Source organism: Dryas octopetala, chromosome 2, assembly GCF_963921425.1.
Source record: "Dryas octopetala chromosome 2, drDryOcto1.1, whole genome shotgun sequence".
Taxonomy (NCBI): domain Eukaryota; kingdom Viridiplantae; phylum Streptophyta; class Magnoliopsida; order Rosales; family Rosaceae; genus Dryas; species Dryas octopetala.
The window spans coordinates 18,115,798-18,141,583 of NC_141367.1; the positions used below are offsets into that span (position 1 = coordinate 18,115,798).

Genomic DNA, 25,786 nt, shown 5'->3' on the forward strand with positions numbered 1-25,786 from the left:
CTAATTGTACTTCACAGCACTTTTGAAAACATAATTTATCAAACACTAAACTGCTTTGTTTCACAGCTAATTATACTTCAGAGCAGCTTTACTTCACTGCTAATTATTTTCACAACATTACCAAACACACGTCTCAACTCTTTCAGCTTAGGAAACACCTTTACCCCTCCTCATGTATAGAGAAAAACTTACAAAATATTAGGTTTAAAGTTGCATCTTCACTTGAGATTAGTGGGAATACATAAATAAGTTAGATGGTTGCTATTTATACACCATTTTTCCTCTTACTACACACCCATTTTACTTAATTTAGTTTTTGAACAATTTAGTTTTTAACCCGAATGTCGCTCTACCGCTAGCATAGGTCTACGAATGGCAACTAAAACAGATGGGGTCAAGTTTTTCACGAGTAAAGCATTACATTTAATATTTATGAATACCTGAATGTACAAGTAAAAGTCATGTAAAATTAGCATGCACACGTAAAACAGTTTTTACCGGTAACAATATATGTGGGTGTGTGAAAAAAACACTATGTTAAGGTAAGAGTGATGGAGTACCCTGCCTCAATATGCTGTTAGACTCCATGGTTGGGTACTTGGGTTGTGGACCTTTACAGCAGACTGCATGCACAAGGTTAATTTGGGTACTAGCAGCCCTTCAAGTGCTACTGCTAGCTTGTCCTGTGGCTTTTTGGCGGGTACCTAGGCTTGTGGTTGCCCAACAGCTGATGGGCTGGGCTTTTTCACTTTGTATTTTCGATGGTCTGGTGTTTGTGGCTAGGGTGGGTTTGTTGTTCCCGCTGATGGGCTTGAGTGTGTGGCTAGGCTTTGTTGCCTTTTTTGAGGCCTTCAGTTGTTTGTTCTCGTTTAATAAAGTTTGATTTACCCAAAACCTCAAAATAATAATAATAATAAGTTTCAGTAAATTATTTTAAAGGCAATCTTATAGTCCTTAACCATAAATAAACCCACCTAAAATATTGTAATGACAAATAAGCCCAAGCTAGTTATAACTTTCTCCGTGTTTTTTGTTTTTTTAATTGGGCAAATTGTCACTGTCGAACAGTGGTAATTAGTAACAATCATTTTTATGTTATAACACGCGTGGATGTGATTCCAGAAGTTTAAATTTTGTGTTTTATGTTGGTTTATTTAGTTGACAATTACAATTAGTAACAATCATTTTTACGTTATAACACAGGTAGATGTGACTCCAAAAGCTTGAATTTTGTGTTTTATGTTGATTTCTTTAGTTGACAGTGGCAATTAATAACAATCATTTTTACGTTATAACACAGGTGTATGTGACTCCAAAAGCTTGAATTTTGTGTTTTATGTTGATTTCTTTAGTTGACAATGACAATTAATAACAATCATTTTTATATTATAACACGGGTGGATATGACTTCATAAACTTAAATTTGTGTTTTATGTTAGTTTCATTAGTTTTTGACATGTTTATGTAAGAAAAGATATAAGGTATATCTATAAGTATTATTTTTATATGTGCAGTTCAAATAGCTACTGTTGCATAGTGGCAATTGTCAAGCACTCGGTGAATAGTGTCGTGCTCGGTGGGTTTCGTGTTACGCACATTTCATCAAAGTGGATCGGGCTAGAAATGTAGCGTGTGAACTAGATTATCATCCTTATTTTTCAACTGAGCTTAAAAAAAAAAAAAAAAACCCATTAAAGTTTTCCTTACTCTGGAGGAAGACATTTTGAACTGCAATTGTTAGAGTAGCCCAATTAAAATTGCCCCATCTACACTCAAATTCAATTCCCTTTCCCTTGAATCAAAAAAATAATAATAATATTTTGAACTGTTACGACTAAAAATGCTTCCCGCCACGTGTAAGGCCGAGATTCGCTTAGATCATGACATAAGCAATTCTGGACGCGGGTGTACAAAAATAAAGGGCATGACACCAAGTAATATTGTACTTGGAACAACTATGATATAGATCTCGAAGCGGTGTAAGATCAAACAAACCTAAATGAGAAATAAAAATAAAGAGAACTAATGAAAAATTGACTTCTAATTTAACGATCGCGTTGGGTTCTTTTCATTGCCTAGACATTCCAGGACTTAAAATGCTAATTGTACTTGATGAGTGCTTGGTAATGCTTTGATATTTGTTCAAAAAACATCCATGATGTGTGCAATAAAGTGCAAGATCGATCAACTCCAAATGAACAAGGAATTAGGAAAGAAGATATGAAGAAAGCTAGAGAAATTCTGGATCCAACTTGATCAATATCAAACAATCATGACTTCTTTCACCGATCTAATCAAGAATAAGCGAATCAATCCATGAATAAACCAAACATAGAAACAGAGAGATGCAATCAATGTAAATAATTCAATTTCAATTTTCACTTTAATTGATGTTCAAATCTGAGGAGAGATATGTATTCAATGAAGAAAATTAATGCCAAATTGAGAAATAAAAGCTAATAAAAGCAAATTCGAACCAATTAAATGCGTAAAACTGGATCATAAATCATAATTCTTAATGATTGAAAATTAAATGAAGAACAATTTCAAAAAAAATCCAATGAGTAGACAAAGTGAAGTAATGGGTCAGACCATTGTCATGAATATGCAAATTGCAGAAAGTTTTTATGTGTGTTGGTGGAGAGACTCCTTTTGGCTGTAGCTTTCTTATTTATACTTGAATGGGTTTTGAAAACCCTAAGCAAAATGTCCTTGGATCACCCCACATGTAGGATACTGAGCAAGCTTCGGCCTTTGTACTTATCCTTATATGATAGCTGTCATCCAGCATTTGTCAGCTTTCCAAGACACATGTCTTCATATGATTAGCTCTTTTATTAACCTTCTCGGCTTAGTGTAGCCGAGAAGAAGTTTTGTTTGTCAGGGGTATTCAAGCTTATTAAAGACTTGGGCCTTGCGGATTTGGGCCTTGGACTCTGGCCTATTAACTCTTTTGTGTTCAAGTGACCTCTTAAAATTCATGGTACAAACATGAACTACAACTTCTTCAGTATTGTGGAAGAAAATATTATTTGACTGATAGCTTGTAGTTAGTAATGAGTTAAGTTTAATCGTGAATGATGATGGTATAAATAAGTATGTAAATGATAATTAGTACAATAAAGTATAATTAATAAATCATAATGTCTAATATGGTCACGCTAAAAGTGGGGCCAATGGAATTCATTTCAACCTAAAGTCTACTGAGCTTCTTGCAAAAAAACAAAATAAAACCTTCCAAACTCTCTCCAATATCTCTGTAGGCAAATATTTCAATGAGATTTTAGTAGGTTTAGTAGGTTTAGTGAGAGTGACTTTTAACTATTTATAACAATGTAGTGAGAGCAAAAAAGTTATAGTAATACTACTCATTTTCGTATTTACAAGTCCATATAAGTCACTAAACCAAAATGATCGAGGCTCTTTCGAGCCTCTAAGTTGATTTCTCCTTTGATAAAAATAAAATCATCTATAAAACAATCTGAACTAATCACAATTAGATCCCTAATGATATTGAATTCATATTTCCATCTAGGAATGTCATATATATTGACTAACCCTCTTAGCCGAACATAAGGGACTGAGAGAATGGGAGAAGAAAAGAGAAGTAATAAGGATGGCGGAAGAGCCAATTTCTTTTCATTTCCAACTCGATCAACCCATGCGATCATGTGAGATGCCAATTGTACTGCCTTTTTCTAATGTGGGCTTTGTATATCCTCTCATCCTTTCTTTGAGGAATTTTTTAAGGTTTATTGTCTTACATATCAGTTAATTAAATTTTCATGTAACAAGTATAGGGTTTACTATTTAGAACAAGGCACAGGCCTTGGGCCTTATGTTGAGCAAAGGCCTCATATATGAAATTTCTTTTATTAAAATAACTAGTTCATTATTTTCTTGCTTATTACTTTTTTGTGTGTGAGGCGTCATTCATGGAAAAATGAAAGAATCAAAAGTCCAGAAGCCCAATACATATATGGACCAAAAAAGAAACCCAAATATATAATAACTCATAAATTATTCCATCCCAAATTGACTTTTGTCCATAAACCAAAAAAAAAAAAAACCTCATTTTTTTTTTATTTGGAGCTTGTATTTTACTGTTTAGATGTCAAACAACGATACAAAAACAAAAACTTCTCCATTATTTCATTTTACCATTTGCTACTCTCTTTCTAGTTGGCTCTTTTTTTCCATTTTCATTCTCAAATTTCATCTCTCTTTTATCAAACAAATAAATCATCTCTCCCTAACAAAATTTCTCTATTTTTTTTTCTCAAAACTCAACATCTCTCATTCTCGTGGTCTGTGTGGACAATAACATTATATTTATCTCAAATATTTTCCCGTTTTTCAATATTAAATAGATTAATTAGTCATGTTACCTATTGAAAAACACATGTTACAAAACTTCGGAGAGAGAAATTTCATTAATAATGTTTCATCTCAATATTTAAGTGAAAATTTAAATAAAATTCTAAAAATTATAATATATTAAATTAAAAATGGCTTAGGCCTCATTTAGAATTGGATCGCTGGAGTGATATGTATATTACATATAAGAGAGAGAGAGTGTGTAGTTGTGTACAATCGTAATAGATAATTTTTTCCTATTCGCCACACAAAAAGCTCTCAACGCGATTAATAGAACAAAAAGTCTGCGACGTGGACGTCAAAATAGAGAAATGAGTAGTGACGTTTCAACTTTTTTGGCTCTAACTCCACTATAAATATAAATATGACAAAATATCTCTCTCACATGTATTATGTATATACTCTGGACTTATTAAAACTTTATTGAGATAAGTGGCCAAAAAAAAGTTTTTAATAACTTTATTGAGATATTACTATACACAAATTTGACTTAAGTATTAGAAAGATCAAACCGACATCAACCTATATCACCTCTTCTTGAAACTTTTTAGAATTATATTCTTAATAGGAGTCCTCATTAGAAAATATTGAAAAAACCAAAAAAAAAAAAAAAACAAACTTGTATGTGGTGATGAAAGTTTTGGTTGAGAACAGCAAGCCTTTTATTTTTATCTATTTCATTTTCTTTTTACTTTGATCTGCGAGCAGCCGCGGCTCAATGAAAAGTGAGATCTAAGGCAAAATTACATAGAGGTCTTTCAAATATATTATTTAAAAATATTTTTTTAAAAAAAATTTTAAGTTAGAAGGCTTTTTTCTTAAGTTTTACATATGAACAATGCTTGAGTCCTCATGTTTGAAAACTAACATTGTCTTTATGGCCAATTAAATAAGCCCATGATAGGATCCACCTTCTTAACTCTTTCTTCTCTCTCATTGTATAGCTCATTTAATTAGTCATGAAGACAAGATTGGTCCTCAAATATGAGAACCCAAACATTAATTGTTCTTTTCATATCTATATTTAAATTTCTTACTAGACATAATTAATATTACTAATAACAAACAAAAGCTAAAGAATGAGATACAATATTTAAGAACAATAAAACCTGATTTTAAACTTTGAAGTAATGGCTTTGCTAGTTTGCACTTGTTGCATAGATGAACTAGCCCTTCCAACAAAAAATCAGCATGTAGGCCTGCTTCTTTTAGTTTTAGACAAGAGATATTACAGAGAATGAGAAAAAAAGAAAAAAAAGACAAATCACAATGCACAAATGAAATAGATGTGAGATATCCCCGAAAACAATTTACGAACCAATTTTTTTTTTTTTTTGCCTAATCATTCGTGAAGTAATTAATTCATCTATTCATGCTTGATCTCATGCCTAAGGGAATAAAAAAAATCAAAAGTCTCAGTCCCACTAACAAATAATGAAGAATCTCACACCTAAACATTAAACAATAAAGTGAAAAAGTCTTTTTTTGAATTATTCTGAGGCCTAATTGGCTAATTATAAATATTTAAAAAAACAATTTTTTTTTTGCCCGAAAACAATTCATGAAGCAATTTTTTTTTGCCTGATCATTCATGAAGTAATTAATTCATCTATTCATGCTTTATCACATGCCTAACGGAATAAAAAAAATCAAAAGTCTCAATCCCACTAACAAATAATGAAGAATCTCACACCTAAATATTAAACAATAAAGTGAAAAGTCTCTTTCTGAATTATTATGAGGCCTAATTGGCTAATTATAAATATTTTAAAAAAATATTTTTTTTTTGCCCGAAAACAATTCATGAAGCAATTTTTTTTTTGCCTGATCATTCATGAAGTAATTAATTCATCTATTTATGCTTTATCACATGCCTAAGGGAATAAAAAAAATCAAAAGTCCAAGTCCCACTAACAAATAATAAAGAATTTCACACCTAAACATTAAACAATAAAGTGAAAAGTCTCTTTCTGAATTCTTCTGAAGCTTAATTGGCTAATTATAAATATTTTTTTAAAAAAATTTTAATAGTGTGTCAAATATTTTTTATATCTCAACATGAGGCCCTAGGCACAGGCTATGCTTGAGCCGGCACTGTCTGCGAGCAACAAGTATGTGGTGGAGGGAAGGACACGTACATCAAACTTTTCTAGAACATGTATGACTAAAAAATAAATAAAAACTTCTAGAACATGGATTCTTCATCCTGCTGTACTCTAAAACAAAGGCACACTATTGTTGTCGAATTTATTATGATATAAGGGCTATTCATCTTCTCCACTATCTTTCTTCATTATTATTTTTATTTTATAATATATTTTTATAATTAGAATATTTATTTTTTAATCATTTTATAAAAAATATTTCAACAAAAAATTAGAAATTTTTTAATAATATCACTGTGATTAAATAAATAAACAATTTTAATAACATCTTAATTTACTATTTGTTTATTTAATAATAATTACATAACTAAATAATTTATGATTTAATTAATATTTTATAAAAAATGATATTTAAAGAATAATTTAAAAAATAAATAATTTTAATTATAAAAATATATTACAAAATAAAAATAATAAAATAAAAATCGATGAAGAAGTGGATATCATTCCCGGTGGTCCACAAAGCTAAAGCCTAAAGCCATCACATAAATGATTCATTCTTTATCGTTTTTCGCAGAATACTTCAATATTAAAAGACTTGGAACAAAAAGAAAAAAATATTAAATGCGTATGCATTAATGCACTGCACTCTCCCACTTTGCTTTCCTCGTGCTTTAATCATTTATGAGCATCAACAATGTCGGGTTTATCTCTACATGGAAAAAATTTTCCATCTTTTAAAATAAATTCTCGTTGTGACTTGTGAGAAGATGATGGAGAAGTTTCTCCATTGGGGGTAGGGCCAAGCAGTTTTCGGTGGGTATTGTCGGGAGATTCGCACTTTAAAATTAAGAGGAAATTATACACGTAGTCCATTAATTTAATTTTCTCTTAGTTTTGACTTTTGATACACCATTTTTTTTAAGTTTTGTTTTAATTAATTAATTATTTCACTTGTTTAATAAAGTTTTAAATTTATTTTCTTAAATTTGGCATGTCTTTTATCCTATCAAATCTCACTCAAATTCAGCAAACATATATTTTTTTAAAAAATATGTATCTCTATTTTACAATTATATAAAGATCATTTAAATTAGAGTTTTAAAACTCAATATAATTGACCCCAAAATAGGGTACTCGAAATTGTCAATTTTTCAAACTTAACCCAATCTCAATTCTCTTACAGTGTGTTTGGATGAAGTAATTCTAGTTTTCATAGAAATTTATAAATGATGGAATTTAAAACTTCATCATTAAATTTCCATCAATTGTATTTTCTATTATTTGGATATATGTATGTAGAATTTAGAAAATAACAAAAATTATAAATTTTCTTGTTTGGGTAACGAATCTTATTTAAAAATTTAAATAGTGCAGTGGTAAAAAAAAATTAAATAATTGTAGGAACTAGAGTTCCCAGTCTTAGGGATGCTTCACGGTTAATATTGATTGATATGAGCTTGTTTCATGCCATTATATCATTTTCACACACACACACACACACACACACACATATATATATATATATACACTCAGAGACCCATGTCGTAACATATATATATATATACCCATATTGATTAATATGTTCACAGACCGTGAACATACCCATGCAGTGGCGGCTCAATGAAAAGTGAGGCCTAAGGCGAAACTACACAGAGGCCTTCCAAATATATTATTCAAAAAATCAGCTTTTAGGCTTGCTTCTTTTAGCTTTAGACGAGACATATTACAAAGAATGAGAGAAAAGGAAAAAAAGAGACAGATCACAATGTACAAATGAAATAGATGTGAGATATCCCCGAAAACAATTCATGAAGCACTTTTTTTTAGTGGAAAGCCTAAGAGCATATACAGTTGCTTTTTGGTATATGCTATGCTATATGCTATATTTAGCATGACTTTTAGCATTTAGCAATAATTTTTGTACTTTTTGCTCCAATGACACAAAAGCTATAGCTATATATTAGTATGTTTAAATGTTTAATATATTCATATATATCCTTATAAATTAAATTTAATATATTAAATTATTTTAATAATTATATCATTGTAAATATTTTAATGAGATCTTTAATATGAGCCCAATATTAAATATATTTAAATATTATTATTTTAATACCCAAATTAATATTTTAGTATTTTTCATGTCCAAGTCAAATTTAGGAATTATAAAATTTGAATATATGGCCGATCAACCCATGACAGCTGCCCATCCTCATCCTCATGCCTCTTGCTGCAACTTTTTTCCATCCATGTGAATATCATTTCTTCTCTTTCTCTCTCCTCATGGGACCCAGCACTTTTTCAACAAATCACTTTTTTTCACTTGGTTTTTTATTCTTTCTTTATCCATACTTTTAAAATAGTCGGTCCACTTTTTTCTTGAGTTCCTCAATAGTAATTGCTAAATTTTCTGCTATATATAGTGGAAAATTTAGCAATAGTATAGCAAATGCTAAATTTAGCTATGTCATTGTAGTGAGTTTTTTTATCAATTCTATTATATTTAGCATATAGCATAGTATTTAGTCATGTCATTGTACATGCTTTAAGAGAATAAAAAAATCAAAAGTCTCGCTAACAAATAATGAAGAATCTCACGCCTAAACATTAAATAAGAAAGTAGAAAGTATCTTTATGAATTATGAGGCCTAATTGGCTAATTATAAATATTTTAAGTTTTGTTTTATTTTTTTTTAATAGTGTGTTAAATACTTTTAATATGAGGCCTCCTTCAACATGAGGCCCTAGGCACAGGCCTTGATCAGCTTATGTTTGAGCCGGCACTGTACCCATGTCATAGCATATATATATATTAATCAATATGTGTCTTAGGGATGCTTCACGACTAATATTGATTGATATGAGCTTGTTTCATGCCATTATAACTGGAAAAGTCGTTAAACTCATGTCGTAACACACACACACACACACACACACACACACACACACATATATATATACACACTCACAGACCCATGTCGTAACATATATATATATATACCCATATTAATTAATATGGGTGGGTATATATACTCACACACATATTGATTAATATGTTCACAGACCCATGTTTATATATATATATATATTAACATGGGTCTGTGAATATATATATATATATATTCACAACATGAGTTTGTGAATATATATATATATATATATGTTCACTGACCGTCGTAAGTCGTGATCAGATTGTGGGCTAACATATATATATATATAATTGTTCTTCTACCTATAAATTTTATTTGCAATCCTTCATAGACTCATGTTTCAATTCATCCATCAAAAATTCATAAATTAACCATCAAATCATATTATAAATCAGAGAGAAAGAACACATGAGTATTTGTAGTGAAATAAAATTAACATACGTGAGAAAGGAAACAAACTAGCAAATCTCTTCAGTATAGCACCATGGTGACTGATCTGGTTGGGTTTTTGTCGTTCTACTTCTATTTTTGTAGGAACTGGGCTGCTTTGAGATGTAGAGAAGCACCTATGTACCTACGTTTGTTTTTTGGGTGGGATGGAAAAGGAAGTCCCGCTTGTTTTTATGAGTAATTTCATTTTTTTAGAATTTCCAAATTTATTCCCACTTGGAAAAGAGAATTCCTGCTTGCATAAGAATTGTAAAATGACGCCTATTTTGTTGGAATTTAAACTCAGAATTTTAGCTCTGCAAATTTCACAAATATTTCCCTCGTAATTTGTGAATTTCCCTATAATTTGGCCAAACACGGAACTTTCAATTTTCCACGCGTAAAATACTGATTTTTTTTTTTAAATCCCAAGTTTTTTTTTTCTACATCCAAACACATTGTTAGAGTCTAATACTCTAAATTGGTTTCTATGACTAAGAAATGATGAAATATAATTTATACTTCAATTATAATTGAAGAAAACACAACCCAAATGATTTAAAATCAGAAATCTGGACCTTTATTGAACAAATGAAACAATTAGTGGATCAAAATATAACTTAAAAAAAATTATAGACCAAAATTAAAGTAGGTATAAAATAAGTAGACTAAATCTATAATTTCCTCTTGAAACTAAATAGTTATCTAAGTTTATATAAAGTTAATCGCTTTTTAGGCCGTTTATCACACAATATAATTTATAATTGAAATGCTTTATTCATTTCAATGATCATCTTCGTAAAATACTAATCAAATTAAAAATTATTTAATTATTTAACTGTGATCAATTAAATAAACGTACATAATATTTTTGATAAAAATATTAAAATAATTAGAATTAGAATTAAATAACTAAATAACTTTCGATTTGATTGATTTTGGAAATAAAACCTAATAAAATAGATGGCCAAAATTATGAAATTTTATCGTACAATGGGTCTAAAAGGATACTTAGTTTCATATTAACTTCTATATGCTTAGAATGCTCCTAATTTTCAAAAATTATAAATTTGTGAATCAAATTTTGATCATAAAAATAAGGGGAAATTAGTTTAATTACAGATTTGGTCTACTTATTTTATAGAGAAAATTACAGATTTAGTCCACTTATTTTATAGTTAGTTCAATTTTGATCCACGATCTTTTTTAAGTTTTGTTTTGGTCCACTAATTGTTCCACTTTTTCAATAAAGATTCAGTCCGAAAATTTCAGTTTTAGGGTTTATGATTTTAAATAATTTGGATTGTGTTTTCTTCAATTATAATTGAAGTATAAGTTATATTTAATCATTTTTAGTCATAGCAACCAATTTCGAGTATTAGAATCGAAGATAATTGAAGTTGGGTGAAGTTTGAAAAATCTAAAAAATTTTTGGTAAAAATTGGCTGTTTCGGGTACCTTACTTTATGGTTAATTATCTTGAGTTTTCAATTTGAATGATCTTTATATGATTGTAAAGAGAAGATGCATAGCTTTAAAATAAGTATATATTTGCTGAATTTGGTGAAATTTGATAGGATAAAATGTGGACTAAATTTGAGAAAATAAATATGGACTTTTATTGAACAAGTAGAACAATTAGTAGACTAAAACAGAACTTAAAAAATATTATAAACAAAAATTAAACTAATTATAAAATAAGTAGACCAAATCTGTAATTTTCTCTACAAATAATATCCTAGTATTTCAATGACTCATACGTCGGTTTTGGACTCATTTATATACATTATACCGTGGCATTATTTGAAATTTGAATTTGGCCCACAAATTTTGGATTTAAGCATTTTTTAGCATTTTGTTTTCTTTATTTATTCAAAAATTGGAAATTCCAGAAGTAGCCAAACCCAGCAGTCCATCACGGTGTGTTTGTCTGCCACTCTGTGACTCTGTAAATCCAAATTGTTGAGTGCCAATTGCCACATGCCTCTCTCACACAGTCCCATCTGAGTGAGTGACTCAGCGAGAGCGAGAGCGAGTGTTGTTTGCTTGCTTCTTGTTCGTTCTTGTTTCTACATTGTTGGACTTCCACGCACTCTGCTTGGACTTCGACACAAGCATTTGATATAAATCTGGTGAGCGGTGACGTTTCTCTTTCGCTTATCAGATCTCAGAATTCCACCATCGATCAATTTTCTCGCATTTTGATTTTCTCGGCAGCCAAACACGGACACAAGCACAATAGCACAAACACTCTTTGTTTTCTCTCATTTCCTATTTTTTCTGTGGCGGTTGGCAGAGAATGTGGAAGCTGAAGATCGCGGAGGGAGGGAGTCCGTGGCTGCGGACGCTCAACAATCACGCCGGCAGGCATGTCTGGGAGTTCGATCCCAAGCTCGGCTCTCCCGAAGAGCTCGCCGAGATCGAAAGAGCTCGTCAACATTACCACAACAACCGATTCGTTCACAAACATAGCTCCGATCTGCTCATGCGCATTCAGGTACTTTACATTTTTCCATATACATCTGTGCATGATTCATTGATTCATTGCCTTCTTGGTTTGATGATAATGAAAGCTGTGCTGCTTTGTTTCGAGACCGCTTGCTTCAAATTTATGCGTTTTGCTTTTCCAATTATGGATCTGTTGCTTTTCTTGAATATGTACAATATATTCTAATATTATATTCTTGGAAGTTTGAGTTGAAGTTGACCAAAAAACCGGTTTGACCGAGTGATTATGGGGTTAATACGGGCTTGCGTGGTGGTGTGAACTATGAAACTATGTTGGAGTAAGGGAAATTCTTCAGTGTTTTGGAAGCTGATGGGTGGAGAAATAATTGATCACAGTTTGTTTGCGTCATGCTAGTTTTGTTTTTGTCACATAGGTGATAACAGTATTGTGGGGGAACACTCTTTGTCTTCCGGAAGAGTTCTTAAATTCGTTGTCTTATTTTACTTGGATGAGTTTTTTAAATTAATTGGGATTTGTTTTTATTATTAACCTTTGGAAATGTAATTGTTCGTTCCAAATTCAGAAAATGTCAGTGACTTGTAAGAGTCAATGATAGCAACATCTAAGAATAAAAAACTAGGATAAGAACTGCTCACCACTGTTCCCAGCTTAATTGTTATGCTGTTTGGATGCTGTTGTCTCACTTCTTTTGCCAACCTTCTTTTTTCTTTATTGAAATAGTTTTGAACAACCCCTTCATTCCGCGTCATGTTACTGCCATTTCTATTGAAATTTCATTCTACAAAATTCTGAATTACTTCAGGGCTAAGTTCTTCTGAAATTGAATATCTGCCAGCATGAACAAAGTCAGTGTGCAACTAGATGTGATCAACTTTGAAACTAGCACTTGTTATACATTCTAAAATTTGTTATATTGTAAAATTTTTGCCACTAAACTGAACTATGGAGCAGTAAACCCTCTGCACAATATTGGTCTTTTCATCTACTTGTACTCAATATAAATCTTGTAAACCATAAAGTAAACCAAAGACCCCCTTTTTTATTTTTCATTTTAAATGTGAAGGGGAAGACTGTGTAAGAATACTTCTTGGTGCTAGTCATGTGGTTCAGTATTATGATTATCAAGCACAATTTAAAACCCATAAATACCTCAAAATCACAATACTCACAATTTAAGTGGTAATTTCAGCAAAGATTGATAATCTTAGATCTTTATGTCATATGAGAATTGTTTAAGCAATTATTAGATATAGATGTGGTAGTTATGTTTTGCTTCCTGTGTCAAATTCTTGTCCTTTCATAAGACAGTATAAGGTTTCAGAACCAAGAAAGGAGACTTGTATGGGAAAGCCTCCCCTTTTTTGTCTATTATTTTTTCGGTTGTGAAATGCGATTTTAACTACATACCAAACGTTTAGAATATAGAAGGTTGCTCTTAGGGGGGCCCGTTTGGAATTGTTGTTGGACACCCAAAAACCGTTGTGGATGACAATTTTAGGTTACTCACAACAATTTTGGTGTTTGGTAAAAAAACCAAAAACTGTAGTGCCTCACTATTTTAAGTCACTCACAACAATTTTCAAAACTGCAGTGAATGAAAGGTGTTGGACCCATTAATTAAAAATTTTAGTTGCCCAATATATCCTTAATTTTATATTGATTATTAATTATGGTATTTTATTTGTACCATTAAAATTATGATATACCTACAAAAATAATATGCATACTTATTTCATTATTTTGTTTTTAGCAATTTTTATCTCAATATAAATTTGTAGACAAAAAATTATAAACAAGTAAAAGGCCTGTTTTTTTACCAAACAAATAAATCAAAAGCACTTTTAGCATCATGTCTATTTTAGTAATTATAAACAACCACAACATTTTTACATTACCAAACACCTTGATACTGCTTTTTGCACTTACAACACTTTTGAAAACATAGTTTACCAAACACTCAACTGCTTTACTTTACAGCTGACTTTATCTCACAACTGTTTTACTTCACAATAGTTTTTTCTTATAGCAATACCAAACTAAGCCTTAGTTACTTTTGGAAGTTGTTTAAATTCTCTAGCGTAATTCAATATGTTTATTTAAATAGATCCAATAATTCAACCTTTTCAGTTATCCAAAAATGTGGATTAACTTTTGGTATAAACTTGGGTTCTACTTAGTGACTTTGCAATCATAATCCTTGCCATTGCATTTATACAAAAAAGGTTAGTTTTGATTCCTTTGTTAGTTTGAACTGCAGGGGACTCCTCTAAACTGGTTTCCCTTTGACCTCTTGACCAATATTATTGAAAATTAAATTATGGTTCTAATTGTTCTAATACAAAATAAACTTTAAGGTTTCATACACAATATAAAACATAAAATTTCATATACCTTCCATAGTTGGAACAGTGTAAAAAGTTTTTAAATATGACTGGCTACTTAACTCATCCAGAATACGAAGCTGCCTCCTTGAATTTCTTTATCTTTTATGCTACATTCATCCTAAAAATCTCCAACTGGAAAAGTAAAGACCAGTTATAAATTTTATGTCATCTCTTTTGAGAACAAGCATGCTGAAAGAGTATTGTTCAAAATATTGAATGCTTTCTATGTTATATTTACTGCTGTCAGATAAAGGTGTTTGTTTCTTTATGTTTCCCTGTCACTGAAACAATCAGACTGTGAAATGATTGTGAGCCAATCTTAGCTTTATGAGAGAATGATCATATGATATATGATTCTTTTGTTTATTAGCTCTGGTCTGAGGGGAATGGTGAATAAGATGGTCAATGCTCAAATATTGGTCTTATGTTGAGCTATATTCATCTAAAATCTAAATTTTATTACTTGACTATAACCATCTATCTCTCCTTGCCAAAATGAAGCTTTCCAAGGAAAACCCAGGTCACGCTGTTTTACCCCAGGTCAAAGTAAAAGATACGGAAGATGTGACAGAGGAGGCAGTGACAAATACATTGAGAAGGGCTATAAATTTCCATTCAACTCTTCAAGCCCATGATGGACATTGGCCCGGGGACTATGGAGGTCCTATGTTTCTACTGCCTGGCCTGGTAAGTGCAGATGCTGCCAATGGCAACCCTTGTGCTGTGGAAAATATTCCATATCATCCAAAAAGGGGTGGATTGTATCTTATATTAGTTGTCTCAGCCTTCAGGAACATAAAAGTAGACTGGAAACTATAGTTATGATTCCTTTTTGTACAATAAATTCACTACAAAAAGAAATACTCATTGTAATTCTTGACACTTTTTCCCATCAAATGATCAGTTTCTACTGCCTGGCCTAGTAAGTGCAGATGCTGCCAATGGCAACTCTTGTGCTGTGGAAAATATTCCATATCATCCAAAAAGGGTTGCATTGTATCTTATGTTAGTTGTCTCAGCCTTTAGGAACATAAAAGTAGACTGGAAACTATAGTTATGATTCCTTTTTGTACAATAAATTCACTACAAAAAGAAATTCTCATTGTAATTCTTGACACTTTTTCCCATCAAATGATCAGGTAATTACTTTGTCTATCACTGGGGCATTGAATGTAGTCTTATCAGATGAGCATAAGAAGGAGATCTGTCGATACCTTTACAATCATCAGGCAAGAATCTGCTCTACTTAATTTTGGGACTTCTACACCTTTTTCACTGGTGGACCTTCTCATTTGCTTAACAATTTTTGGCTGTTTATCAGAGCTTTCCTTTTGATTCTGCACATGGGACCAAATTTTTTGAATTTAGAGATGTTTAATTGCAGAACAAAGATGGTGGGTGGGGCTTACACATTGAGGGCCCAAGTACTATGTTTGGTAGTGTCTTGACCTATGTTACTCTAAGGTTGCTTGGTGAGGAAGCTAAAGATGGACAAGGAGCGATGGAGAGCGGGCGTAAATGGATTCTGGACCATGGTAGTGCTACCGCAATTACATCATGGGGGAAAATGTGGTTATCAGTTCAGAACTCAACCTTTCTCTTGTTGGTCTATCTGACTGTCAAATTTGATTACTAGTTTGTGCTAGAATATATTTCATATTAGGGTCAGGTTCAACAACCACATCTTTTTGACACAAACTATAGCACAACTTTTAAACCATGAGATTAGAACACTTTTATTTGACATGGATTATTTCTTTAAAACATAATAAATATACATTGGGAATAAAAATGCTAAAAATTGTTAATTATCCATGTGGGCCCCACCACAAACTCCTCCAAACTCTGATTGATTAATATTCCAGTCTCTTGCTTTCTCGGTTTCTCTCTGTTTCTTCTCTCCTACTCTCTTCTCTTCTATATTCCAGATAATCCCAAGAAGCTCCATTTCTGCTTCACAACCTTCACTTAGGCAGACCACTGGTTTGCTCCTCAATATGCTCCATGTTAGATGATGGAGCAGCAAGCTTGCTGAATAAGAGGCTTTGACCAAACATGGAAAAAGCATAAAAGTGGACTGGGTTTTTAAAATGAAAGGAAATTAACAAATGTAGTGCATGGAAAGAATCAAACAGGAAATACACAACAATTATATTAATTTTCTCTGAAATTTGGAATGGTACTGCACAGCCTGAACAATGGAAGAGGCTTTTGTCTGTCAGATTAAGCTATCCCACCCAAAGGCTTTACACCAATTCCACCCCACCGGGCACCACCACCACCAGAAGAGACTAAAGACGATCTCAGAGTCATCCATTCTGATAATATTTTTTATTTTTTAAAAGGTTGAGTAGAAAATGAAAAGTTCTTTTTGAGTTTGAGGAGAGCAAATAATAAATAATATCTTTTTTAGCATTGTTATTCTCTTCATAAAAAATAGCATTGTTATTTTTTAGAAAAATAATCCATGTTAAATAGAACCTTAACCATTCAAAGTGTTCTATTCTAATGGTTTAAATGTTGTGTCATAGTTTGTATAAAATTTTTGGCTGTTGATCCTAACCCTTCATATTAAAGTAAACAATGCTGTATATCAGCAATCTAGTTCATTTGTTTAATCCTCATTTTATTGGTGGTCGGTAATAGGTACTTGGAGCATTTGAATGGTCTGGCAACAATCCCCTGCCCCCTGAGATATGGCTTCTTCCTTACATGCTTCCTATCCATCCAGGTTCTTGCCCATTTTTGTGTCCTACCGTGTTGAGTGTGTATGTGTGTGTTTTTGTATGTACATGTGTTTGTGATTGTTGAGAATAGGTGAATATGAATTAAAAAAGGTGTTTTTTGTAATTTTGTCCAAATTTGTTGACAGCCACATTGCCACATTAACTTGTGATGTATAATCAATTTTGGCAATCAACATAGTTTAGGTGGTCATTTTAAATTGATAGCTTCAGACTGAAGCTGTTTGCTTTCTTGTTTTTTTAATCAGAGTTAATGCTGAAAGACCAAGCTCTGGATGATTTATTTAGCATCTTTCCCATGCTATGGCATTTCTATTCTGCTAACCATAAACAAAGTATGCTGTATTCTGATGTACTTGTTCTTCCCTTCTTAAAATTAATTTTGGAACTGTGCTCTTTGTTCTACAAGGGAGATTTAAAATACCATTGTTCTCATCTAGTATGGTTTTTATTCAGTTAAAACGAATTTTCAGCCGTGCATTATGTGGTGACTTTGGTCTAAGAAAGCTCAAATGCATATTTCTCGTGGCATACATGAAGAATTGTTTAGATCTTCCAGTAAATCCCATAAGGGAGGAATTGATTTGCTTTGTTCTCTGCAGGAAGGATGTGGTGCCACTGCCGGATGGTCTATTTGCCAATGTCTTACTTATATGGGAAGAGGTTTGTCGGTCCAATCACACCAATAGTTTTGTCTTTGAGAAAAGAGCTTTTTACTGTCCCCTATCATGAAATAGACTGGGATCAGGCGCGCAACCAGTGTGCAAAGGTTAGTCAAAGTGATTGTATCATCAAACCAACTAAAATCATCAAACCAACTAAAATCTTCTTTATAACAAATTGGAGAGCACATAATAAATGTTCTTCTTCAAAAACTTGACTGAAGTGAAGAGTGTAATAACTTTACATTGTTTTGTCTATCATTTTCACGTTTCAGCTATTAGTAATTGTGATGATAGGTCAGTCTCGATTAATGTGCTCACAATAAAATAAGTTCCTTCTGAAAAAATAAAGTATGCTGCTGATTATTGGTACTTTTCACCTTTTATAGATGCACTTAACACTTTTTTTCCTTTTTTATTGTCAATTTGATGTACAATTAGTGAGTAGTTCTCTGTTCTATATATATTGAATATGAGTTCTAGATACCTTGATGAGCAAAATTCAGTGGGTTTTTGGTATTTAAACACCTTCCAATTAGATTACAGTCAGCAGATTGCATGTTTCTATTGTTTCATCAATTGGGATACAATCAATCATCTGTCTATACTTTCCCATAGCTCCTGATATTTTTGCTTTATTTTCGCAGGAAGATTTGTACTACCCACACCCCCTTGTACAGGATATACTTTGGACCTCTCTTCATAAGGCTGCTGAACCAATGTTAATGCGTTGGCCCGGAAAGAAGTTGAGAGAAAAGGCTCTTAACACTGCAATTGAGCACATACATTATGAAGATGAGAATACTCGTTATATTTGCATTGGGCCTGTGAATAAGGTATATATCCAAGCATTTCAGTGGCGCACACTTGTGTGTTAAACCTTCTGTCTGCTAACGAGAGTGAACATAAATGTTTTGAGTGCTGCCACTTATACTACATTTGGAAGAGAGGATGGATAGCAGGAAAAGGGTAGGAGACATGGGAATGATAGAAAGAGAAAAGGATGTAAACATTTCTTCTTGTTTGGTAGAAATGAAGGAGAGAGGAAGAATAACTCAAATATAGAATATTACATATATGCCCCTAATTGGGTTCTCAGTTCAATTGATGATAACGTGTTGTACAGATTCTTTCCAGTCCTACCATGAGTGCACTGGTCACTTTTTGGATGACTTTTGTATCTGTTTCTTAGTTATGCATTATTTTTCTAGTGATGTTCATGTTTTGATAGCCAGTATATTAAACACCCCCTCCTCTCACATATTTCTATTTGTCAATTACAGTTTGAGGTTACTAACAGTGAGTTGCAGGTGTTAAATATGCTTTGCTGTTGGGTGGAAGATCCAAATTCAGAGGCTTTCAAGTTGCATCTTCCAAGAATCCATGATTACCTTTGGGTTGCTGAAGATGGCATGAAAATGCAGGTCCAAATACTGCCTTCTTTCCAGGAACTATTTTTGATAATTCGTCCATATTATGCTTGTGGTGTGGTGAATGTGCTGCATCCATTCACACTTTACAGCTGTTTAGAGTGCTTTCTGAGAATTTTAACTCCATAACTGCTGATGTAGTTGTATTCAGTAGTCACCAAGAGTATGATAATGGTGGTTTTCCTTTCTACGGAAATGTGTGTGATCAATTTTAATAAAATTACTAGGAAGTTCAGCAAGTTTTTCAAGTTTTAATATCCTCAAGTGTAATTTATGCAATTATCCAGATATTTGTATTGCAGTTATTACAAGACAACATTTTGAACTACTTTGGAAGTTTTAATACCCTCTAAGGCTCTAACTGGGAATAAATTTGATTATCTAGATTTTGTTTTGCAGTGCTTACTGAGACAACGTTTCTCAATGACTTTTATACTAAGGAACCTAGATGTAATGTCTACTGCAGGGGTATAATGGAAGCCAGTTATGGGACACTGCTTTTGCTGTTCAAGCAATTATCTCGACCAACCTTGTAGAAGAATATGGTTCAACTCTAAAAAAGGGACATAAGTACATAAAAGATTCACAGGTGCTGTTTCTCTGTGCATCAGAATTCATGAGTGCTTAATATTGTTATAACTTAAAGGCCCCGTCATTTCCTTAATTGACTGTTTTTATTTTCTCTCAAGGTTTTAGAAAATTGCCCGGGTGATCTTGACTTTTGGTATCGCCACATTTCAAAGGGTGCTTGGCCTTTCTCTACTGCTGATCATGGATGGCCCATCTCAGACTGCACAGCAGAAGGATTGAAAGTAAGTGTTGATCAAATTGACACACTGGATTTGCTTATTTTAACGTTCACTAATCCTATATATTTTCTTTTTCAGGCTGCTCTATCGTTGTCAAAACTTCCATCAGAAATTGTTGGTGAACCAATAGATGCAAAGCAATTACATGATGCTGTCAATGTCCTACTCTCATTACAGGTTAGCTTAGACCATGATAGTCGGAAGTAGATAACTGTCGTTTTACCTCACCCATACCATCACCAATCACTACTTATTAATGCATTGAATGGTGTCTTTAAAAGTGGTAAATATGCAGCTTTCATGTTAGTGACTTTATTATAAAGTTATATTTTATTATAAGACTATTACAATCCTAGAACAGAGAAACTTTCCAAACATTACAATAATCAGTTCCATCGAGGTTTCCTAGGCGTTTCGGCTATTATCGTTGTAGGGTAATGTTCTATTGTCAGATATCTAGTATGCTATGTTGCCAAACTTTGAATCTAGACCAGACATTTTATTACATGACATTGTGCGTTGTGCTAATTGATCATGAAGCTTCATTCTTCCCCCATATACATATTTCCTATGATTTATGACCTGAAAGGGATTTTTTTTTTTTTTTTAACGCGATAGCTATTTATTTTATTAAAAATAATGTGATTGCAGAATGGGGATGGGGGCTTTGCGACATATGAACTGACAAGATCCTACAGATGGTTGGAGGTAGCCTCATTTTAATGATTCTCCATTATCGTTCACTTTTTTCATTTTATTTTAGAGTATTCTGCTCAAATTATGTATGGCATGTGTCCAGTAATATAAATGCCCTCTAATAGTCCCTCCCTCTTGTATGTGTTTGAATTTCTGTATTGTGGATTGTGATTAAAAAGGACCTTCACTACTCTATATGTAATTGTTATTGTTTCCATCTTGATTAATTTGGAAAGATAGACAATTAGAATTTTTGTTTGTTTGTTTGGTGATTGCATATCATCAAATCACTTAAACTGGACACTAAGCTCCCCTGTTCGATGCCATCTCCATTCTCCTGTTGTTTCTAAAATCATGATTGTGAAAAACCACACCATGAAAAATTGAAATGTATGATATACCATAAAGATGAATAAAATCCCAGGGAGTCTTTACATGTGTTACCACTTTCAAGTTTCAAGTTCCTTCAGCTGTCAGGGGTGAGACTAATCATTTCATCTTATAGGTCACAGATCTAGACCATCTCCTCATCACTGTTGATGGAAAACTATCATTTCTTCTCTTGTAAATGTACTTGAAACTTGGGAAAAAGCCACTATTTCCTGTCATGACTCACAAAATGCATTTAAAGCTGAAGCCTTTCTTTCTTTTTGGCCTAAAATGTAGAACCTTTTGCAGTGATTTATGCTTTTCATCATTACCTCCTCCAGAGATCATGGAGACCTAATCTTCTTAACTGTTTTTTTTTCCCAGTTGATCAACCCTGCTGAAACCTTTGGTGACATTGTTATAGATTATCCGTAAGATATCGGTACCTTGAACTGCATCAATTGCTATGACTCTTTTTGTTTCCAATTTATTTAGTTTTGTTATTAAGTACTTATACAAGGCTCTGTAGTTATGTTGAATGTACCTCAGCTGCTATTCAAGCTTTGGATTCATTTAAGAAATTATATCCCGGTCATCGGCGAGAAGAAATAGAACATTGCATCAAAAGAGCTGCTGCGTTTATTGAAAAGATACAAGAATCTGATGGTTCATGGTTTGCCCCTGCTTCTATCACTCCATAAGCTCTTTCTAGTTGCTTATTCTCTAATGTATCAGTTTCAAGATTTGCTAAATCAATGCATGCAAGCTTTTTAAGTGTGATAATTTATGAATCCTCGTTGCTTCTACAAAAAAACTTCAAGGTTGACAGTTTGATCACACCTTTTATTTCTACAATTGCTGAACAGGTATGGTTCTTGGGGCGTTTGCTTCACTTATGGTACTTGGTTTGGGGTAAAAGGGTTGGTGGCTGCTGGAAGGAACTATAAAAATAGCTCTAGCATCCGTAAAGCTTGTGATTTCTTGTTATCGAAACAGCTTGCTTCTGGTGGATGGGCAGAGAGTTATCTTTCATGTCAAAACAAGGTTATGTTTATTGATGTCCTTTTTTTTTTTTTTTTTTTTGGGGGGGGGAAAGGGATCTTACATCTTTCTTATTTGTCAACTATATGCCTACATATTCTATAAAGTATTTAGTGTTTCATAAATCATTAACTCTGATTTATGCCTGTTTTTAGCTCTTAATATCTTTGAACTGATTGCTTTCCTTAAGAAATGCTAGGACATTCTTCTCTCCTGTGTGTTTTATATCTTGTTTATTTTTTTGAGTGGTTAAATAGCCAGAAAACAGGTAAACATGAATGGAGGGATACAAAAACCCAAAACTGCAGCAGTACCAACTAGAATACCTTAATCATGGAACATAAAAGTTCCCAGAGAAGGAAAGCTTACTTTTTCCCCTTTCCTGGTCCTTTTTTCCCAGTCAAATCCCCTTTCTTGGTATAAAGACTAGCTTTTCTGTCTTGTATTGGTCCTTTTAGTAGTTTGCTAGGTGTTTTTGATACAAAGCATAGAAGAATTTGTCTCGATCTTAAAAGAATTAAGGAAATCATTAACAGACATAAGATGTATATTATGTGTGTGTGTGTATATATATATATATATTAATATACACAGGCTGCTTCTACAAGACACTCGGATTTTGGGTTAACCCAAGAGTTAAAACCTAAACTCTACCTTAAACGGTTCCGATAACCTAATGTCAGTCGGGAAAATGGGGCAAGAATGGGCTTTTTGTTCGACCCTATTGGCTGTTCGAACAGCAATGCATCCATATGCGGATTATCCGTACCTGAAGTTCTATGCGTGTTTGTATGTTTGTGTGTGTATCTCTCAGACAGAGATCAGGTTACCAATAACGAGGTTCAAAATATTTTAGACATTTATTTTTGAAAAAGCACTATCATTTTAGTTTTATTTTTGAAAAAGCACTATCATTTTAGTTTTATTTTTGAAAAAGCACTATCATTTTAGTTTTATTTTCATAATGTACCTAAACGTTGATGCATTTGTCAACAAAGAGTCTGAAAGAGATTGTTTTTTTTTTTTTTTTTTTTTTTTTTTTGAGGCTGAAAGAGATTAGAGATTGTTGACTTTGATAGTAATGGTTAGAAATGGGGCTGGACTTTGATAGTTTTTACGATTCTTGTATTTTAATGTTCTATTTTTTTTTTTTGGTACAGGTGTACACAAATCTTGACGGTAATAGGTCTCATGTGGTAAATACTGGATGGGCTTTGTTGGCTCTTATTGATGCTGGGCAGGTATGCATATAGTTTTACTAAAATACATTTATTATGTTGGCATGCATTAAATAGGTTGTTATTTTCATGTCACAAATTCTGATTCAGTTTTTTTTGGTGGATAAGAAACAAATAGTTATATTAATAAAGGTTCAAACATCAATACGCTAATAGTAGACCAGCAGTCCGCCGAATACACAAACAAAGTGTCTACTGTATGAACTCGTGGTACAATAACAGGATTATATCAGACAACATAAGTCCCTCTTGGTCTAACAATTGACGGACAATACAGCCACTCTCCAATCCACATGAAGAAAAATAGAAAATTACTCAAACAACTTTCAGCAGAGTTTTTTGGTTTAAAAATCCGGGTGTGTTGTATTCTTTTCATGTGGCCCAGTTTTTAAGTCAACCATTCGAACTCTTGTTTCCTTTTTTTTCGGTCACTAACAGTACTGTTACTATCAATCAGTGACACTATTGTAACTGAGAAACAATAACAGTACTAAAATAGGAGTTCATGTGGTTGTTTTTTCTTGGACGTGTATAAATTTCTCATATTAGTGTATTAATTTTTCCTTAAAAGGGTTCTACCTCTCCAACCAAACGATCCAAAAACTGCCAACACACAACTCCATAAGACTCTAGTTTTCTTCCCTCCACCAAATCAGTTACTCCCCATTTTTGCCTTAAAGTTTTTTTATGCTAATAGGATTTTGGTACGCTGCTTTCCTTGGTGATATTCCTTGTGTTAGCAATTTTCTTATTGTGGTTGTCTTATTTATTGGAGCAGGCTGAGAGAGACCCAACACCGTTGCATCGTGCAGCTAGATGTTTGATAAATTATCAAATGGAGAATGGAGACTTTCCTCAAGAGGTACTTCAGTGTTTGTTAACAATACTATTTAAAATGCATAACTTGAGAACAGTTGCTTTAAGCCTCAACATTTTTGCTTGTTTCTTGTCTTTTTGGATTTCCAATTGGGATCCAGCAACAAGATCTGCACATGTTAGGATATGAAAATATGATATTAAGATAGTTATAATTGCATAATAAGTTGAATTGTTGGAAAAAATATGAATAATCTTATTAATTCCTCATAATATTGACATTTTTTTGTATGTACTGTTTTACAGGAAATCATGGGTGTCTTCAACAGGAACTGCATGATCACATACGCCGCATACCGAAACATATTCCCTATCTGGGCATTGGGAGAGTACCGATGCCGTGTGTTGCAGGCTTCATGAGCTAACTTTGCTTTTTTATTCTCCCAGTGTATTTCAGATTCACTTACCTTTTTTTGTCAACGAAACATTGCAGAGTAATGAGTTGTAGAGCCTAAAAGAACAAATTGAAGGAAAACAAAAAAAACAATTCGAAGTGCATGTTTGTATCATGGTGGTCTTTCATGTGGTAATTATCAAGTTAGTAAGTTACTTGGAGGCGCAACTTTCACTTACCCAAACCACAATGGGGTATAGTACTCGCTTTAATTGTCATTGGTATACTACATGCCACCTAGACTGTTAATAGGGTTTTACTTGCATGAGGAATCAGCATATGTTGTTTAGGAGTGAGTCTTCCATGCCCCATGGAAGACTCAGGCGTTGTTTAGTCCTTGTCTTCTCTGTACAAAATATGCTTACCAATTATAAATTAAAATCTATGCACTGAATACTCTCCTTTAAAAATAGCACATTTTATTGGAAAAATTTATTTATTTTTATGTTGTAGTGATGTGGCATCATATGAAGAGAGAGATAAGAGACAAAAAATGAGAGAAAGAGAAATTGAAAGCGAGTGAGAGAAGAGAGAGAGAGCCAATGAGAGAGGGTGAAAATATTATGTGGTACCATATGGGGAGATAGGTAAGTTCTTTTCCATTTTATTCTAGGCTTAATTTGTTGTTGGCTCTTCAATGGTACTTTGGAGAATAAACTGTTGTATTTTTTTGCTTTGCTGGGGTTATATTGGAAGTAAAAATAAATTTTAGAGTAAATTATTTCATTCTCACACATTCATGGGAACATACTGAATTTGTGCAAGGGAAAATCTTTTCGTATCCCTCAACTTGCTATTATACCTTTTCCAATTTTGTTTTGGCTTAATT

At 32.7% G+C, this 25,786-nt stretch overlaps 1 protein-coding gene across 2 annotated transcripts; it reads left to right on the forward strand.

Annotated features, from left to right (window-relative positions):
* The first annotated feature begins 11,817 nt into the window (after positions 1-11,817).
* LOC147293655 (cycloartenol synthase 2) lies at positions 11,818-25,275 on the forward strand. Of its 2 annotated transcripts, XM_086233467.1 has the most exons (19): positions 11,820-11,976; positions 12,141-12,341; positions 15,200-15,385; positions 15,838-15,927; positions 16,083-16,277; positions 17,345-17,429; positions 18,045-18,211; positions 18,752-18,940; positions 19,415-19,528; positions 20,001-20,123; positions 20,224-20,346; positions 20,422-20,520; positions 20,995-21,051; positions 21,793-21,839; positions 21,938-22,081; positions 22,275-22,452; positions 23,610-23,690; positions 24,466-24,549; positions 24,810-25,274. In XM_086233467.1, the coding sequence occupies exons 2-19, from the start codon at positions 12,144-12,146 to the stop codon at positions 24,921-24,923; spliced, it is 2,274 nt and encodes a 757-aa protein (XP_086089593.1). In that variant the 5' UTR covers positions 11,820-11,976; positions 12,141-12,143; the 3' UTR covers positions 24,924-25,274. The 2 variants fall into 2 exon arrangements, with proteins under 2 accessions (XP_086089592.1, XP_086089593.1); XM_086233466.1 differs by having other exon boundaries at positions 11,818-11,976; positions 20,224-20,520; positions 24,810-25,275.
* Positions 25,276-25,786: the final 511 nt, after the last annotated feature.

What these genes read in the sequence shown, in the direction of transcription:
- LOC147293655 (XM_086233466.1), top strand. Translation starts at nt 12,144, where the DNA reads ATGTGGAAGCTGAAGATCGCGGAGGGAGGGAGTCCGTGGCTGCGGACG. An exon ending in ATCTTTCATGTCAAAACAAG is followed by an intron (nt 22,453 to 23,609) that starts GTTATGTTTATT and finishes TTTTTGGTACAG; the next exon opens with GTGTACACAAATCTTGACGG. An exon ending in CTCTTATTGATGCTGGGCAG is followed by an intron (nt 23,691 to 24,465) that starts GTATGCATATAG and finishes TTATTGGAGCAG; the next exon opens with GCTGAGAGAGACCCAACACC.